Source organism: Panthera uncia, assembly GCF_023721935.1.
Source record: "Panthera uncia isolate 11264 chromosome D3 unlocalized genomic scaffold, Puncia_PCG_1.0 HiC_scaffold_8, whole genome shotgun sequence".
In the NCBI taxonomy this organism is placed as follows: domain Eukaryota; kingdom Metazoa; phylum Chordata; class Mammalia; order Carnivora; family Felidae; genus Panthera; species Panthera uncia.
In genome coordinates this window covers 63027483-63045727 of record NW_026057586.1, presented here as the reverse complement: position 1 = coordinate 63045727, position 18245 = coordinate 63027483, and the positions used below count along the sequence as shown (strand labels likewise).

The 18245-nt window shown below is 46.0% G+C and overlaps 1 protein-coding gene across 1 annotated transcript; it reads left to right on the top strand.

Moving 5' to 3' along the window:
* The first annotated feature begins 17080 nt into the window (after positions 1–17080).
* On the top strand, positions 17081–17856 carry LOC125914879 (immunoglobulin iota chain-like). Its single transcript, XM_049620526.1, has one exon. It carries the CDS (start codon positions 17346–17348, stop codon positions 17733–17735), a length of 390 nt encoding a protein of 129 aa, XP_049476483.1. The 5' UTR covers positions 17081–17345; the 3' UTR covers positions 17736–17856.
* The last annotated feature ends 389 nt before the right edge of the window (positions 17857–18245 follow it).

Genomic DNA, 18245 nt, shown 5'->3' with positions numbered 1-18245 from the left:
GCCAAGACCTGTTGGAAGGACTGAGGAGGGGTCATGGAGGACCCCCGGGGGGCACCTGGACCCTGGGAAGGTCCTCTGGGAACTGGGAGAAAGAGCCTCAGCACCTGAGAAAAGGGTCTTTGTTCGCTGAAGTCCCGGCACTGGGCCTGAGGATTAGGTCTGGAAGGCGGCCCTGCCCCTAGCATCAGTTTGAAGATCCCTTCTGGTGTTGGAAAGGGGTCCCAGAGGTCTGCAACTGGCTTGCTCTGAATCAGATTTTGTAGAGAGAGCAGGCTCTCAACCTTCTCCCCTAAGGCCATCAGAAAGCTGACAGAAGTAACTATCTCCTAATGGACGCTTGCCCTGTGGCAGGCGTCCTGGCTAGGGCTTTGTATACCTTATTTCCTCCCAAGAATCCTGCTGTGGGGTTCTGCGGACACCTTTCGTTTTCTCATGTCTGATCCATATTGTTTTCTCTTACTGGAACACTCTTCTCAACTTTATTACCTTCATTAAGGCTATCATTATATATGTTGTTCATTTCAAGACCCTGAATGTAGACTATTCGTGTACATTTCCTAGAATAATAACATTTGTCGGTGGTGCCTCTGTGGTGAACTCTGTGATGGTTCTGCACAAAATTAGATGGTGCAAGGAGCAAGATTTATCTCACAGCAGATAGTGGATGACTGTACATGAAACAAAGAGCTAAGCCCCAGGGATCTGAAGTGGGGACTGCTGACAAATAATAGACATCATCGGTATAGTGCACATTAGGGTTTTCTTTTGTTTTTCTTTTTAAGTATGGGTGGTTTCTCCTAAGCAATTCTAGGCAATTAGGAAGCCAGGAAAGTTATAGGCCCCAGGGAGGTAAAATCCTTGACCTCATCCACCATGACAATTATGACTTACAAGTGTATTGGCCCAATCTGTTTCCCTCTGAGACAGTGAATATGATTAATCTCTCTGGAGTTTCCACTAGTGTCCCAAAGTTACCCTGTAGGAATCCTGTCTCCATCATCAGCACCTTGCTCTGTATCCACTGTCTGATACCAGGCCATTCCCAAGAAAGCCCATTGGCTTGGGTTAGCTGAGGCACTTCTGGTTGTAAGTGACAGAAACAGAAATCAAATGAGCTCAGGCTAGGGAGAGAGGATTCATTGGGCAGGTTGTAGGCAGCTCACAAAATGAAGCAGAAGCCCAGGCTCTGGAGTGCCATGAGGCCGGCAGGGGCTGGAGCCTGGGTTTTTCTACCTTTTCAAGGCTGTGGCAGCTTTGGGCTCACAGTGGCACACCCTCTTCCCACCCACTACACACACAAAAAGCCCAAGAACAGCTTCCTGGATAAGTCAGGTGCCCCCAACAGAACACACAGGGTGGACAGGAACAGAGGACTACAATTGGGTTGGAGAGACAGGGTCTGGCCAGGAAAAGGAAGTGGAGGACAAGAGCTCCATGGGCCTCTCACAGGCCTCTGTATGCCATTTAGAGTTTGGTTTTGGGAAGGAGAGTTACATACCCAACTTTCCTTCCTCTAAGGTCCCAGGCAGGAGGGTTTTTCACAATCTCTACATTCTGGCTTCTAGTGTATGTTGCTCCATTGTTGGGGCTGCAGCATTAAGCTGGTAATATCAGTGGGGGGGGGCGGGTGATAAGTGAGACACTTCAAATTGACCTCCAAATTTATTTGCTTTTCCTGAGAAAGCAGTTACTTTGTGAAGTAGAGGAACCAGAATGTGGTGGAGGCACTCACTGCTTGCATAAAACCAACTCATCAGAGGATCCCACCATATCTACATGTTGAAATAAAATCCAAGGGTTGTTTGATGAGAGTAAGTATTCCATTGGTCTATCAACCCCCCCCCCCCATGCAGGAGTACATGCCCTCAACTTTCATTGTAACCTCTTTTGGGAACCAGGCTCCAAGCAGACAGAACCGTCTACACATACTTGGGCTCCAACTAGTTGCCTTCATCATTCCTTTGGGTTCAACTGCTGTTTCATTCCACATCATGTCCACATCCATGTCCAGCCACAGTTACAGTGTCTTTTACACCACTAATATTTAAAACCTTATTCTAAAGATTCTGGTCAATGCATTAAACATGAGAGAAGAAGGTCCATCTTAGCCAAGAAGGGACAAAGGACTATTAGGTATGGAAAATAACGGATCTAGGAATCTACAAACTGAATGAAAAATAATTAGTAATAACAATAATTAGTGCTGCAAGTGCAAGTCTGGTATGTAGCAGCAATAACCTTTTATTCAGTAGGATACAATAAAATGTATATGAACATTAGAAACCATGCATCTGCCTCTGGCCCCATAAAATAATTATGATAAAGCTCAGTGATTAAATGTATGGGAACTCTGTGAATAAAAGAGAAGGAAATTTGTGCTGTGCTCTAGGATGGCTAGGGAAGATTCTGCTAAGAGCAAATCTTCACTAATTAGTTTATGAGTTAGACTTTTTTTTTGTTTTTTTAAAGTTTTTTGTTATTATTAGACTAATTGTAATTGGTTTTAAAAATTAGGGAAAAAACCCCACCATGGGTCAGGAAACACAGAGTGTATTAACAGCACAGTCAGCTTACTATGTTTAAAGAATAATAGGGGGTGCCTGGCTAGTTCAGTTGGTAAAGCACTTGACTCTTGATCTCAGGGTCATGAGTTCAAGCCCCACATTGGGCATGGAGCCTACTTAAAATAACATAACATAACATAAAATAAAATAAAATAAAGAATAATGGAGTGACAATGTTTTAAGTGGAGTTAACTGAAAAGGAGAGCATGAGGTCAGCATAGCATAAGCAGGGAACCCCTGCGGGGTGTCCTCCAACTCTTTTCTAGCCCAGAGGTGGATGGTGAGGGGATTAACTGGCAGGTAAGCAGATGGAGCCCAAAGTGGCATGTTCCTCACTGCCAAGTGGCCTGGAATGAAGCCGGGTGAGTACTTCCTTCTGGGTTACCAAGTGGCCAGAAGAGAAACCCGATTGGTCCAACGTGATTATGTGTTCTTCCTTGACCAATCAGCTGAGGTGGGCGGGGGCTCCTGATGAGGCCAAGGACTGGCACCACAAAGGGGACTGTGCTTGATGGGTGTACCCTGACCACACAGCTGTCCCTGACACTCAGCAACCATTGGATGACAGAACCTGCCTGCTGCCACCGTTGTGAGGCCCCAGGGTCCAGGCTGCGATTCAAGGAACAGAGTCCTCTAACAAAACTTGACACAGACCTTGGACTCCCTTGAAGTGCAGGGTGCAGCCTGCAGCAGATGTGGCTCTCCCACCCACTGTACAAGGACAGGGCAGAGCAAAGAGGACCTAATGACTGTGGTGACACCTGGTGTTGCAACTGTGATCCACTTAGTGCTGAGTTTCTAGATCCAGTCTATTTTTTTATGTGCATATCACCGTCTAATATTTCATATATTTTACTTATTCTCTTTATTATCTATGCCTGTCTCCCCTGCTAGAATGTAAACTCCTCGAGGGCAGAGACCTTTGTCTTGTTTGTTCTTTGATTAAATATTTGCAGAGTGAATGAAGGACCTCATCCTACTGCAGCCACCAGCTGCCCCTTTTTGGTCCTCCACAAGCCCTGCAGGCCCCCATGCAGGACACCAGTTGGTTTCCTGCTCCCTGAGTCCTGTGCCCAGAAACCTGTGCTGGGGCCTGTGTGCTGCTCTGTGTGCTGTCTCCTCTTCTAAGAGATTCCCCTCAATCTCCCTTTCCTGTCTGGTAATCTGCTTGGGTTTATTTCCCCATAGCACCCTGTGCCCTAGAAGTGATACTCCTCCAACCCTCTGGAGGAAATGTAGTTTAATCAAACGAAGAGGGGAGTGAGAAGTGCCCTTTTTTGTTTCTGGTGGAAGAAAGGCCAGAAGGAAGAAGTGGGAAATCACAGGGACACTTTTAAATAGATGACTTCAAGGAGAGGAAATAGGGGGCTCCAAGGTGTCCTGGTGGGGTGCAGATGGTGGCCACTGAGATGACTAGACCAGTCCCATTGAGGCAGGGATGGGAGGGGGTCATGCTGCAGGGCCTCCTGGGGTGCTAGGTGCTGGTAATTGATGGGACTTGGTGCTGAGGTTCTCCTGGAAGTACCAGCCTGGGGGCACTCAGCGCTTACGGAAGTGTGACCTGGAGGGTAGGAAGCCTGCCTGGGATGCTTCCAGGGAGTCCTGGGAACCTGAATGATGCCCCTTAGAGTCCTCTGATGGCCTCACTGGTTCTGGGTCAGCTGGGCCTACCCTTGCCTGGCAGCTTCCCCAACATCAGGCTTAAGGCCTATAGGGCCTCAGGGGTAATTCCTTCATTTTGTGTTCCTCTACCCTGGAATTTCTTTCAATCCTGAAGAGCTCCTTCCTCTTGACATTTCTCAGAGCCACTCCCCCCCACCCCCCATGTCTCTTCTCACACCCTCTGCTCCTTTCCTGGCTTCATAGAGGGATCTCTTAGACCCTTTCTAGGTAGCAGCCACACTGGAATCTCCTGTATGTGGGACCGCAGGCCAGCCATTGTTCTGGGAGCCAGCCCCATTCCCCTCTTCCAACAAGCACATCCTGGACCTAGGGGACAGCGTGGCTGAAGATGGACTCTGTCGTGTAGCACAGGTCACTGCAGTGGAGTGAGGTTGGGGAGAAAGGTGGCTTCAAAATAGAACAGGGACTTGGAAATAACAGGGGTACACCTATGGTTATTTATTGAGAATCATGAGTGGATCACATGCTCTTCTGGGTATCCTTGATAGTGTGGTCAACAGGATAGACAAATACTAATCATTCATTCATTCATTCATTCATTTCTGAAGGAGAAGATGCTTTCTTTTTCTCCTCCCCTCCAGCTGTGGCATTGGCAACACAAGGAAGGACTTGGGCATGGGGCAGGATTGTAGTCAGGGATCAGAGAGCAGATTACCATGAAGGCCACTCCCCCATCCCCAGTTGGGGAGAAAAGGCAGTGGAAGCACGGTCTCAGAAATGTTTTTCTTTCTTCTCAGGGTCTAGAATTTGTCTGCACAGGCTCCTCTGCTCATGGGATCAGGGATCAGGACCAGGGCACTCCTTCCTGCCCTGTTGTGGCAGGGACCCCTCTCTTTTGTGGGTCTGAGTGTCTATGTTAGAACCATCACCTGTGGGTTTTATCTTGGTTTCTTGCTGGCCTTAGAGGTTCTGAATTACTGTGCTTCAAAGTGAACATCCCCTTTCCCACTGAACTCACCTGAGCCCCAACCATGGCATTTCAGGCCATAGAATAAGAAAATGTTTAAACATTAGGTGGTAAGAAACATCTTGGGTGAAGTTGCAGAATGATCCTTCTTCAGTACCTGTCCTGCTCTCTGCAGAACAGATGTTCCTTCCATGGGCATCCTCATGGTAACCTTCCAGAGAGCAGCCTCATGGTGACCTCTTATAGCCACACAACCTCAACTAAAATAATTTCCAGCAGTTGAGGCTCAGCACCCTCCCTTGACCATGGCTCTTGCCCAGAACTCCAACCCCCTTTCCTTTACCAAAATAAATGCAAATTCAAAAGTCTGCAGGTGTAATTTGTATTGTCTTCACAGGGGACAGAGGAGAGGTTCCCAGGGTAATGGCAGTGAAACCTCCTCCCACTTGCTATGAGCCAATCTCCTCTTCCCTCCCTCAGCCTCTCTACCTGGGCATGCTCCTTTATTAGCAGGAGCCGTTCATACCTCTAGCTTCTCTCAATAGAAACCCCAAAGTATCTCCCTGTTCACCACCTTCAGGATCCTCAGGGACCGGGGCGGGGGGGGGGTATTGTAAGTAGCACATATTTTACCTGTCACACTGATTCTCTCAGGACTTTATCCTAAGTTCCAACGTAGCTTTTCCTCCTGCTGGGATTTTTAACCCAAAGTCTATGGGTCTCTGCCCAGCAGGATGTGGAGGACGGGGGGAACTAAGTCCTTGACTTCCCCTGGACTCACCAAATTTCAGGTACTCTTTTCCTAATCCAGGTGTCTCAGGGTTTTGGGCACTAATTGTGGCATTAAGTTGGCACAGGATCAAGGTCAGGGAGCTCCTGATAGAAAAGAGGCTTCACGTAGATAGACACTTGGTACATAAGGCAGTAGTCTGAAAACCAGTGGGGGAAAAGTCAATCACTGATGCTATTGTTAAAATTGGTTCTCTGTAGGGAGAAAAATTAAGGTGGACTCTGTACGTCACATCATTAAAAAGAAACCGAAATGCAATTAAAATAAAACCATAAAGGTAATGAGTAATATGCAGAAGCACCTTCTTTCTTAGATGTTTATTTATTTTTCAGAGAGAGAGAGAGCAGCAGAGGGGCAGAGAGAGGGAGATGCAGAATCTGAAGCAGGCTCTAGGCTCTGAGCTGTCAGCACAGACCCCAATGCGGGGCTCGAACTCACAAACAGGGAGATCAGGACCTGAGCTGAAGTGAGATCAGGACCTGAGCCAAAGTCGGACGCTTAACCAACTGAGCTGCCCAGGCGCCTTTTTTTGTAACCTGAAGGTCCTGCTTAAGCATGGCACTATATAGAGGTGAAACAAATCAGTGAATATCAAACTTCAAATTTCTATTCAAAGAGATAAAAGAGGCAACTATAAATGCTGGATTACAAACTGGGAAAAGATACAAGGCAGGTGATTAAGGTCTGGGAAATGAGAAAAACACTAATCAAGAGAAGGAAAGGAGGTCTCATGGAAACATACAGAGACATATACACTGGGCAATTCACAGAAGGCTAATAGGTAAAGACCACTCTTTCATGGTAATAAAAATGCTGCAAATTAGAAAGAGAAAAAAAATCTATGAAAGCGTGAAGATTTGGGAAGCCCTTATATGTGGGTAGGGATGTAATACTGTGCAACGTACTGGTCACAACCTGTCAGTGTGAGTGAAACAAGATGTCCCTCCATTCCTTCTAGCTGGCAGCTCCTCTCTCATGTGGAGCTCTGTTGGGTATGTTCTCTGGCCCCTCCCCCCTGTTCTGTGGGGGGACATGTGCGGTATATGTGACCACAGAGTTGGTCAGTCTCCAGGGCAGCAAGAATCACAGCAGAATCACTTAGGAGCTTTAGACACTATGACAGTCTGAGCCCGCCCTCAATGGTTCTTATTCATTTGGTTTGGGATAGGTTCAGGCAATAGGCTGAAATGCTTTCCTGAAGTTTAACATACAGACAAGCGCACAAACCACAAGTGTACAGCTTGATGAGCTCACACCAAGTGAACCCTCCTGTGTGACTAACACCAGATAAAGAAATAGAACATAACCATTGCTCCACTTCTTAGGCAACAGATTTTTAAAAGAACCCTTCCCCAGGTGATTCTAACAGGCAGTAAGATTTCCAGAAGTGTCACATAGGGCAGGGGTTTCCAAGCTTTGTGGCATCTTGGAATTAATGCCTGGCTCCAACCCCCAGGTTTAATAGTTATGGGTGAGATGTAGGCATCCCGATAACAGAGTACTATGCAGCCATAAGCATCTAGAGAGATCTCCACACATACTGTAGAGGAAAAAAAAAGAATGAGAAATAGGCTGGGCACTGCAGAACAAGAACACGGATGCATATTTAAAATACTCATAAAACCACTATCATTTTCTTAAGATATATATGTGAGTAAGAGAAAGGTAGCTCCTGACAGCTGGGAACCTGCCTGGTCCTATCAGGCAAGTCTTGAGATGCTGGGAGTTGGCTTGGTCCCCCAGCTCCTGAAAACACAAACAATTTCACAGAACGCCAGCCTCAGACAGGCCAGTGATGGATCAAGACAAAACAAGACTACTCCGCGGTCCCATCTGCACACAGACAAACCACAAAATGACAAATGCCCCCCACCTTGGTTGGCTCATAGGAGGGCCTGCTTCTTCTCCACCAGCTACAGCTTTAGACATGATCTAGGCTCCTACTCCTAGGTTAGAATTAGGACACTATTCACTGATAAAATCACCCTGGCTTCCTGACAGCATCCAACCACTCAGAAAAGCCCTGCTCCCTTGAATGCTGTCCAAAATTCCCTAGTGAAAACCCAAATTCTACAATTCTTTCCTAACACCTTGTTACTGAGCCACTCAGCCACCTCTCAGGATATCCAGTATCTAACATTGAAACGAGTCCATAAATCCATCCCTGTTTGCCTACAGGTGTGTCCTGGAGGTCTTTGGAGAGTGTTGACGGGTGCACAGAATTACAAATAAATCTAATTGTGTTGAAGCACGGTTATCATGATATTAGAATTAACAAATCTATCAGATTGTAGCATCAGGTTGAATCTAATAACTATGAGGATTTAAATGTAGTGATAAGTATGAACATATTTAGAAGTTGGTCAATAACTATGATGTGATCTGAATAGAGCTGCGATTTCTATTGGTGACAAATAGGTATCGCCAATACTGCGGTGGTTTGATACTTATATTCGCCACTGAAGGAACTGCTAAATTTTAGTTACGGGTTAGTTGTGATAAAGGTGTAAATTTGATTCCACCCAGGTTCACAAATCACAAAATTCCACTCCAAGCCCCTGTGAAAGCCCTGTGCTGGCGCTCACGTATCTGAGACCAGCAGGGGGCGCTGTGCAGCTGTCTTGAAGAGAACACCTGTGCGCACCTCCCCCCAGGGGACTCTAAGGGAGTTGAACCAACAGGATTTTTACTGGTGTGACTGACCGCAGCTGTGCCCTGCCAGGATCAACGGGATCCTATTGAGACCAGGTGTCCCTTCCTCCACAACTCTCTCTCTACCCCCTCCCCACCCCACACTGAGATGGTTCCAGGAAGCCAGTCCTTCCCCCACCCCATGCAGTCCCCCACCCCACATAGACCAGGCCCTGGGCTGGCCAATCAGGAAGCAGCTTCTTTCTGCATCTCTGCTCCCATGGAGGTGTTAGCAGGCATTAGAAGGACCTGGGACACCAGCCTCTGCTGTGGGCTGAAGATCAGAATTCTGTGGTACCTCCACCATGACCTGATCCATCCATCTTCCTCACCTTTCTCACTTTTTGCCCAGGTGACCTGCTGATGGGGTCTTCGGAAACAGCACCTGGGCTTCTCTCCTGCCTTCCCCTGCATTCAGTGTGGCTGTCAGCTCAGGGTGACTGTTCTCTGCGTCTCCTTCCCTCCAGGGTCCTGGACGCAGTCAGTGATGACCTAACCAGTGTCGGTGATAGGGGGGAGGTTCTAGATACATGGTCACTATCTCCTTAGTAAAATCAGAGTTTGACACAGAATTTGGCACAGTATTGGGCATGGAAGAGTCATCCACAACATGTAGAAAATGGAACTCGGATGGATCAAGGCCTAAATGTAAGAGCTAAAGCTGTAAACTCTTGGAAACATAGGAGCAAATCTTTGTGGCCTTAAATATGTTTCTTAAACATGACACCCAAACCACAAGCCAACAGCAACAAAACAGACAAATTAGGTTCATGAAGACTAAAGACTCTGTGCATCACAGGATACTATCAAGAAAGTGAAAATAAAATTCACAGAATGGGAGAAAATATTTGCAAATCTGGTAAGAGTCTATGTCTAGAGTACACAAAGAATTCCAATAACGGTAAAAGCAAACCACCCCTATATTAAAATTTTTTAAATGTTTATTTATTGTTAAGAGACAGAGTGTGAGCAGGGGAGGGGCAGAGAGAGAGGGAGACAAAATCCGAAGCAGGCTCCAGGCTCCAATCTGTCAACACAGAGCCTGACTCGGGGCTCGAACTCACAAACTGTGAGATCATGACCTGAGCCGAAGTTGGACGCTTAACCGACTCAGCCATCCAGGTGCCCCTCATTTTTTTTTTAATTTTGGTACATTTATCTCTACTATTTCCTTAAATATTTATTCTTCTCCAGTTTTCCCCTCTCCTTTTATATCTAGCACTTCAGCTGCCCATCTGAGGACCTGAGATCTTGAATCCTCTTTCTTACTCAACAATCCATTCCTCACCAGATCTTACCAGTGCATTCCACAAGACATATATTGTTCCAGTTATTTGAAAAAAAAAATCTTCTGGAAGACCCAGCTTTTTTTTTTTTTCTTCCAACCTGACATGGGTAATTTATTTTCTAGAAAGCAACAGCAAGTGAATACCACAGACAGCCCTAGTATGTCTAAAGTACTCCATTTAAAAATGAGAATTACTTGGGGCACCTGGGTGGCTGTTGGTTGAGCGTCTGACTCTTGATTTAGGCTCAGGTCATGATCCCAGGATTGCGGGATCTAACTTCCCACTGGGGTTCACACTGAACGTGAGACTGCTTAAGATACTCTCTCTCCCTCTCTCCCTCTCTGCCCCTCTCCCCCACTCACATGTGTGCTCTCTCTCTCTCTCTCTAAAATGAAACATATATATATATTTAAAAGCGATAATTGCTCATAATAACAATGAAGCTCTGAAAGATACCAAAGTACTTTCTGAATCCAAGAAGTGAGATTATACTCTTTATGGTTTTAATGTCCTTATATATCTCAAAGTTCTAAAACGTTGACATTTGGTAAACCAGATAACCAGAAAATTCAACATCCAAATCTTCTGGCAATATGTCAACTTACTCATGTTCATGTGGTATATTGCCACACAAATATTTTAAAATTCCAATTCCTTGGTTAAATGATACATTGCTTGAATTTATTAAATATATTTAGACCTATTAGACAAAGTTAGATGAGCAACTAAATTAGTAAAAAGTTACACTCTGCTTTTATGGGAACATTAATACTCTGACAAAAATGCTTATTAATGTACTCTGTACTTCAGTAACATTGCCTTTTTAATTTTAATGTTCTCTTTTATTTTATAATCAGTTTTGTGGGGAGTTTTGGTAAGAGACCTATGCCTTGATAATTCTCCAGATTCTTCTTTTTCTATTTCTTAGCTTAAATTCAGTGCAAGCTTTATTGGTATCTTAAGTTTTGTGTGTATCCTTACTTCTAAACAAGAGCAGTTCTTCAGAGACCCAGCTTAAAAAAAATTAAAAAAAAATTTTTTTTTAATGTTTATTTAGAGACAGAGAGATACAGAGTGCAAATGGGGAGGGGCAGAGAGAGAGGGAGACACAGAATCTGAAGCAGGCTCCAGGCTCTGAGCTGTCAGGACAAAGCCCAATGTGGGGCTCGAACCCACGAACTGTGAGATCATGACCTGAGCTGAAATCAAACACTTAACTGACTGAGCCACCCAGGCACCCTCCCTCAAAATGCTTTTTTTGATATAATTGACATATCATATTAGTTTCAGGTATGCAACATACTGGTTCAATGCTTGCATATAACGTGAGGCGATCACCATAAGTCTGGTTAATATCCATCACCACACCTAGTTACAAAATTTTTTCTTATGATGAAGATTTCTAAGATCTACTCTCTTAGCAACTTGCAAATATATAATATCATCAACTATAGTCACCATGCTGTATCAGCTTTCTTAGAATTCATCACTGTTTGAAGTGATTACTTGAAGTTTTAAGTTGCAAAGTTTATAACAGTATATTAGAAACATTTTAAAAATGTTGCCAGATAATGAACTGTAATTGCGCAACATATATGAAACTTTGGCTTTAGGTATTCCCTAAAATGATCAATACTGAATAAAGAATGTCAAAGTAACTATTGTTTTTTTTAAAAAAAGCCTTGAGGCACCTGGCTGGCTCAGTCAGAAGAGCATGAGACTCTTGATCTTGGGGTTGTGAGTTCAAGCCCCACATTGGGTTTAGAGATTATTTAAAATAAGTAAATAAAAATTTAAAAAGAATAATAGATACAATTTTAAAAAGCTTTAAAAATCTTTCATTTGGGTTAAAATGCAAGAATGATGAGTACGATAAATTCTTTGAAAAATAACTATGAACATTGTAATTTCATATGAGGAGAACATAAATATATTAATATTATAAAATGTATTTTTGCTGTTTTCATAGGCTGGTGAAAAGCAAATAGAGTTTATTAGTTGATTGGGATGCCTCCTTGCAGGCATCATTAGAATCAACTCAAATTACTTGTTCTGAACAAACACCCTCAGCTTCAAGGACTCAGTTGCATTCCACAGCAAGAGCTGGTGTCTCAGATTCAGTCTGGCAGCTTTGAACTTGTAAGCCCTCTTTAGAGTTTCCCCCAGCCCTTTTGAGATAGGGTCTTTTACCTGTGGACAGACAGGTGATACCTGAGTGGCAGCAGCTGGGCGTGGTGTCAAGGAGGGGGTTCAAAATTCTTTTTTCTACCATAATGCCAGGAAAAGCTTCTACTGTTCCTGGTGAGGATGAGAGCTCTTGCCGAGGATCTCCTTGTTCTTCTTCCTTCTCCAAAGAGACCTTGTCAGCCTCTCTGCAAATGGCTTCTTCATGGCCAGGATTCCTTAAAAACCTTGGGTCATAATGCCAAGCAGTTGACTTTGTCCAGCACCACCACGTTGAAGCGTCTTTGTGCATCTCAGCTTCCAGATAGACTTCTGAGAGCTGTGCTCTCCATTCGCAGCATTGACAATATTCTATAAATATCTTCTGGTGCTCTGATCCCTGGGCATTCCAGGGCAAACTGGTGGTCTCTAGGAATGTGTCTGATTTCTTCTTTCCATTCACTAAAAAATAACCTTGTGTTTTTTTCTATGTATTTATGTGGACCTTCTTGGGTTCAGTGCTGTAGGAAAAATAGATTGTTGATGAAGATTCACCTTCATTTCCTGAACTGTCATCATCACCATGGTCTGGGTTTGGATGATGCTCATAATCTTTCTCTTGACCTTGCCTTTGAGCTTGCACCAATTTTCACTGTGATATCTCCTTACAAAAACTTTCCTGAGCAAGGGAGCCCACAGTCTCATCTTAGATATGATCTTTTCCCTCTCTATATGTGACCCCTGACTCCAGCTTACTGTCAAGTTCACTCAGCAGGTTTTCTTATCTCTCCTGCTCTTCCAGCCAGGCCCACAGTTTTTCATCCATAAGCAAAACACCCTTGGACTTTGTGTCATTTTCAAAATGTCAAATTTTGGGTTTTGAATGAGGTTTGTGTGCAATTTGGGGTTTTCTTTCTTTTTAATATAGAGAGACAGAGAGAGATTGAGAATGAATCTTAAGCAGTCTCCATGCTCAGTGCAGATCCTGTGGCGGGGCTCAATACCACGACCCTGGGATCGTGACCTGGGCTGAAATCAAGTCAGATGCTAGGTCCAGCTGAGACATCTAGGCAGCCTTAGGCTTTTCTTTTCAATACAAAGTGGTTTTATTTTATTTTTTATTTTTTATAATTTTTAAAATGTTTATTTTTGAGAGAAAGAGACAGAGTGGGAGCAGAGGACAGGCAGAGAGAGAAGGAGACACAGAATCCAAAGCAGGCTCCAGACTCTGAGCTGTTAGCACAGAGCCCGACACAAGGCTTGAACTCATGGATCGTGAAATCATGACCTGAGGTGAAGTCGGACCCAATTGCCTGAGACACCCAGGCACCCCCAAAGTTGTTTTAAATGTGTTCTCTTATGTCAAAAAGATCACCAGACCCTTAATAATTTTTTTTTTAAAGATCACCTTCCCCAACACCCACCCTGTCCTGCAAATCCACCAGGAATCCAACTTTAGATTTAAAGTTTTTCATCACCTTTTCAACGTCATCCAGGGCTCTCCTTATACACTCCTTCCCATGCTCTATGAGACCCACTGTTTGTTTTGCAGAGCACTGACAAAACCAGTTGTCCCCAAGGAGGACAGCCAATTTGTTGGTATCAACATGCCTTCCTGGAACAAAGGCAAGAGGCCCAACCGGCACCAAGACCTCAAAAGACAGCTTCTTGGACAAAGTCAGGAGTTGTTCTTGAATGATGCCATGCACACTCTCTGTTCTTTGCCAATGTGAGATTTGCTCCTGGCAACTAGAGACCATCTTTTCTTCTTTGTCCTGGGGCTCCACAGCCTGTCAGGCATCACAGCTACCTGGGGGTGGCCGAGGAGGCTGGGCTGTGGGGCAGACACCAGGGCACCATGGCTTCTGCTTCTGTGTGTATGCAGTGTTCAGCTGTGTTGGTTCTCTAGGTCCCAGACACGCTGGCTTCCTCTATTTCCACACACCACAGTCTCCTGAAGCAGGGCTTTCCCACACGCTCATGTCTCTGCCTGGTACATATGCCCTACACATTGTGGAGCTGGCTATTTCTACCCTTCAGGTATCACCCCATTTTCCCCTTCTCAGGGGGCCTTTGATGACCCCTATGCCATAATAATCTCCTGGGGAGTCTCTCCTGGACACTTACTAAGACACGTAGATGTAATTATACCAGACCCCTAAGCAACATGAGTGCCCACACCCCACACAGTTGAAAATCTGCCTATAACTTGAAAATGTTTTTAATGTTTATTTCTTTTTGAGAGAGAGGCAGAGCGTGAGTGGGGGAGGGGAAGAGAGAGAGGGAGATACAGAATTGAAGTAGGTTCTAGCTTCTGAGCTGTCAGCACAGAACCCGAAGCAGGGCTTGAACTCACAGACTGCGGGATAATGACCTGAGCTGAAGTTGGACACTCAACCAACTGAGCCACCCAGGCACCCTGAAAATCTGCATATAACTTTTGAGTCCTCCAAAAGTTAACTATAATAGTCACTTTGAACAGAAACCTTAGTGATAACATGAACAGTCAATTAACATATATTTTGTATGTTATATGTATTATATACTGTATTCTGACAATCAAGGAAGCTAGAGAAAAGAAAATGTTATTAAGAAAATCACAAGGAAGAGAGAAAACTTTTATACTGTCCTATATCCACATATCAGTGGACCCACACAGTTGAAACCAGAGTTGTTCAAGGGTCAACTGTACTTACTTAGGATTCCCCACTAGACTCTAACTTCCATGGGGACAGGGACCATGGATATTCATAGTGGCTGCTCTTAACCAAAGAGTCTCAAAGAACAGCCTGAGTGAAAGAAGAGGTCATATAAAAATCCAGATCCCAATTTCTCCTAAAATGTCAGTAAATGTGGCTTCCCCACTTAGGAGCACCAGCCTGTGATATTGTGATTTATGACAAGATATAAATATTTGATCTTCCAGTTCCTGGCAGAGAGCTCCTGAAACTCTTGGAGTTTCTTAAGTGATTAGAACTACAGAAGAGTTTTTGCTGTTCATAATAAGCCCCAGACAAGCACACCTGTAATAGTGGGGTGTGTATAGGCGTGTAGCCAGTGGGCAACCCCTTCTGCTTCCTTTCCTTCCCTGGAAGTGGATTTCTTTCACATGGGCTGGGAGCTCTTTGGGTACCTACTGTCAGGATGACCTCAAAGACCTTCAGCACAGACACCAGAAGGAGCTGATTGGCAGACTGCTAGCACCAAGGGGAGAAAAAGTCACAGCTGGGTGTTTTTCTGCACTCTGCTCTCAAAATTGTTGCAGATGTGGATCATCTTGCAGCCCTTTCTAGAATTAAAAATGAGTTCTTGGGGCACCTGGGTGGCTCAGATGGTTAAGAGTCAGACTCTTGATTTGCCTCAGGTCATGATCTGACATTCCTGGGATCGAGCCCCAAGCTGTGAGCCCAGAGCCTGCTTGGGATTTTCTCTCTCCCTCTCTCTCTCTGCCCCTCTCCCACTCAGGTGCACACTGTCTCTTCCAAAAACAATTAAATAAACTTAAAAAAACAACAATGTGTTCTCATCCCAGTGTCTGGTTCTGCTTATGGCTCTTAAATAGCAACTCAGATCATCCACACCTTGGAGTGACTCATTTTGTTTTTCTCTTCTTTCTTTTGCCTCCACCAGAGGAAGAGCTGAGAGCCCCCTTTACTCCCTGGGCTTCCCTCTGTGGCTGTGCCTTGCTGAGAAAGTTCTAGACTGAGATGAGGAGAGAAGGGACAATGGAGTGAGATGGTTGATTTCATGTGGTCCAAGGGATGCCCAGATTCAACATTATTTCTAGGTGTGTCTGTGAAGGTGTCTCTGAATGACATTAGCATTTAAACCAGTGTACTCATGAAAGCAGGTGGCCCTCCCCACACAGGTGAGCATCTTCCAGTCCATGGAGGGCCTGAACAGAACAGAAAGGGGGAGAAAGGTGGAATTCACCCCTTTCTGTTTCCTGTCTGCCTGCTGAGCTGTGAAATTGGTCTTCTCCTGCCCTTGGACTGGGCTTTATCAGCTCCTCTGGTTCTCAGGCTTTTGGACTCAGACTGAGGTGCACCACTGGCTTTCCTGGGTCTACAACCTGCACGTGGCAGATCGTGGCAGATCATGGCAATCTCCATAATTGGGAGAGGCAATTCCTCATAATAAATCTCTTCCTATGTATATATCCTATTGGTTCTGTTTCTCTGGAGAACCCTGATTAACTGAGGTACATGAGTCTTCATCTGAGCATCCCAACAGCCTCCAGCTACACAACCCACACAGCTTTGTGGGTAGCGCTAAGCAGAGAGCAGGCCTCAGGCCTTGGGATATGCTTGGTGACGGGGTCAAACTCAGGTGGAACAGGGATGGGACCAATAGATCGTCTAGGTGCAGGGTCTGGCCAAGGAGTGGGCTGAGGTCCAGGGGATTCTGCCTTACCCACTCCCTGGGGAGACTTGTGAAGAGCAGAGTGTCAGAAGAGCTGGGGCTGGGCCTCTGCAGGACGCTGATGGGGGAAAAGGCAGAGGTAGACTCTGCCCCCACCTGCCCTGAGCCCCAGGTGGGGGCCCCCAAGGCCCTCCTGGTGCTTCCTTCTCAGAAGCTGTGGGTCCCTGCTGCTACATTCTAGGAGGGAAAGGGGGCTGGGTTTGGTGGGACGGAATGGCAGGAGTGTGGAAGGGGACAGAGTATCCCACTCACCCCAGAACCCCAGAATTTCTGCTGTACAAAGCAAGTGTTTTCACCCCCGTGAGGACGCGTCCTCTCTACTGCTTCACCAGGCATGTGAATTTGGACAAGAACCAGATTTCTGTGGGGTTCAGCTTCCTCAGGAGGATGGTGAGGTTACTCTACCTCAGGGATCCAACTTTGCAGGCTGGCCTCCTGGGCAGTGGTCCATGAGCCTCAGGCAGGTGCTTCCTCCCTGGACGCTCCCATGGGGCCAAGGAAAGAGCCACAGAGGCTGCCATGTGGCCATTCCCCAACCGACACTGCAAACTCAAGAAAGTTCGGGAAAGTGGTGGCTGAGAACCAGGCGTGCAATGACCCCACCCCTGGGAGGGCGCAGGCGGATGCTGGCCCAGCCCCGAGATGGTCCCAGGAGCCCTGGCAGCACAAAGAAGACGGAGTTCAGCACCATGTCGTGGATTCCTGTCCTGCTGGCACTGTTCACCCACTGGGCAGGTGAGAACACCCCAGAGCTAACAACCCCTGGCCCCATCCCCTGCCCTCTTCTGCCTTGATGCTCAGGTGCTTCTCTGTCCCCAGGCTGTGTCTCTCAGCCCATGCTGAACCAGCCACCATTTGTGTCCTCGCCCCTTGGAACAACAATCCGTCTGGCCTGCACCTTGAGCAGAGACTACGATGTCAGGATTTATAACATCTACTGGTACCAGCAGAGGCCCGGCCACCCTCCAAGATTCTTGCTGAGATATTTCTCCCACTCAGACCACAGCCAGGGCTTCAAGATTCCCCCTCGCTTCTCTGGATCCAAAGATGTGGCCAAGAACACGGGCTATTTGAGCATCTCTGGGCTGCAGCCTGAGGATGAGGCTATGTATTACTGTTCTCTGGGATTCCAGGTCTTGGATAAAGAAAGGGAGATGAGGGGAGAGAGAAGGGAAGAAAAGGAGCCTGCTGTTTTGGGGTCCCCAGCACCCCCAGACACACGTTGAACTAGAGACCAAAGGGCACACTTCCTCAGAAAGAGGCGAGTGTGGGCAAGGAGGGTGGGCTATGGGCTTCACAGAGCAAAGGAGAAAGCCGCTCAGCTTCTTCCTGTCCGGAAACTTGCTTAGACCCCCCTGAATGTGGGATTTGGGGATTAAAGTTGCTTGTGTCTTGAGAAGTTGTCTTGCTGAGTTTGTATGTCTGGTGTGCTGAATTGTTCTGAGGAGGCCCCAGATGTTCTGGGAAAGGTGAGAATGAGTGGAATGCATCCTAGAACCAGCCTAGGGTGATAGCCCAGGAGACTGGCTAGGCAAAATGCTAGCTCCTGCTCTTGTGGGTTCTGAGGGGCAGGAGCTGCACCCTGGGGGACGATTCTGTTGAGGACAGTCTGCTCTATTGTGCAGGAGTTACAGGGTCAACAACTTAGAAAACGCCTCTATTGGGCCTCTGGGGAGGACAGTGGGTCCTGAGTGATAGGTCTGGAGAGGGTCCTCCACGTCGGTATTCTGACATTG

Coding starts and splice junctions, on each gene's coding strand:
- LOC125914879 (XM_049620526.1), top strand. CDS start 17,346: ATGCTGAACCAGCCACCATTTGTGTCCTCGCCCCTTGGAACAACAATC.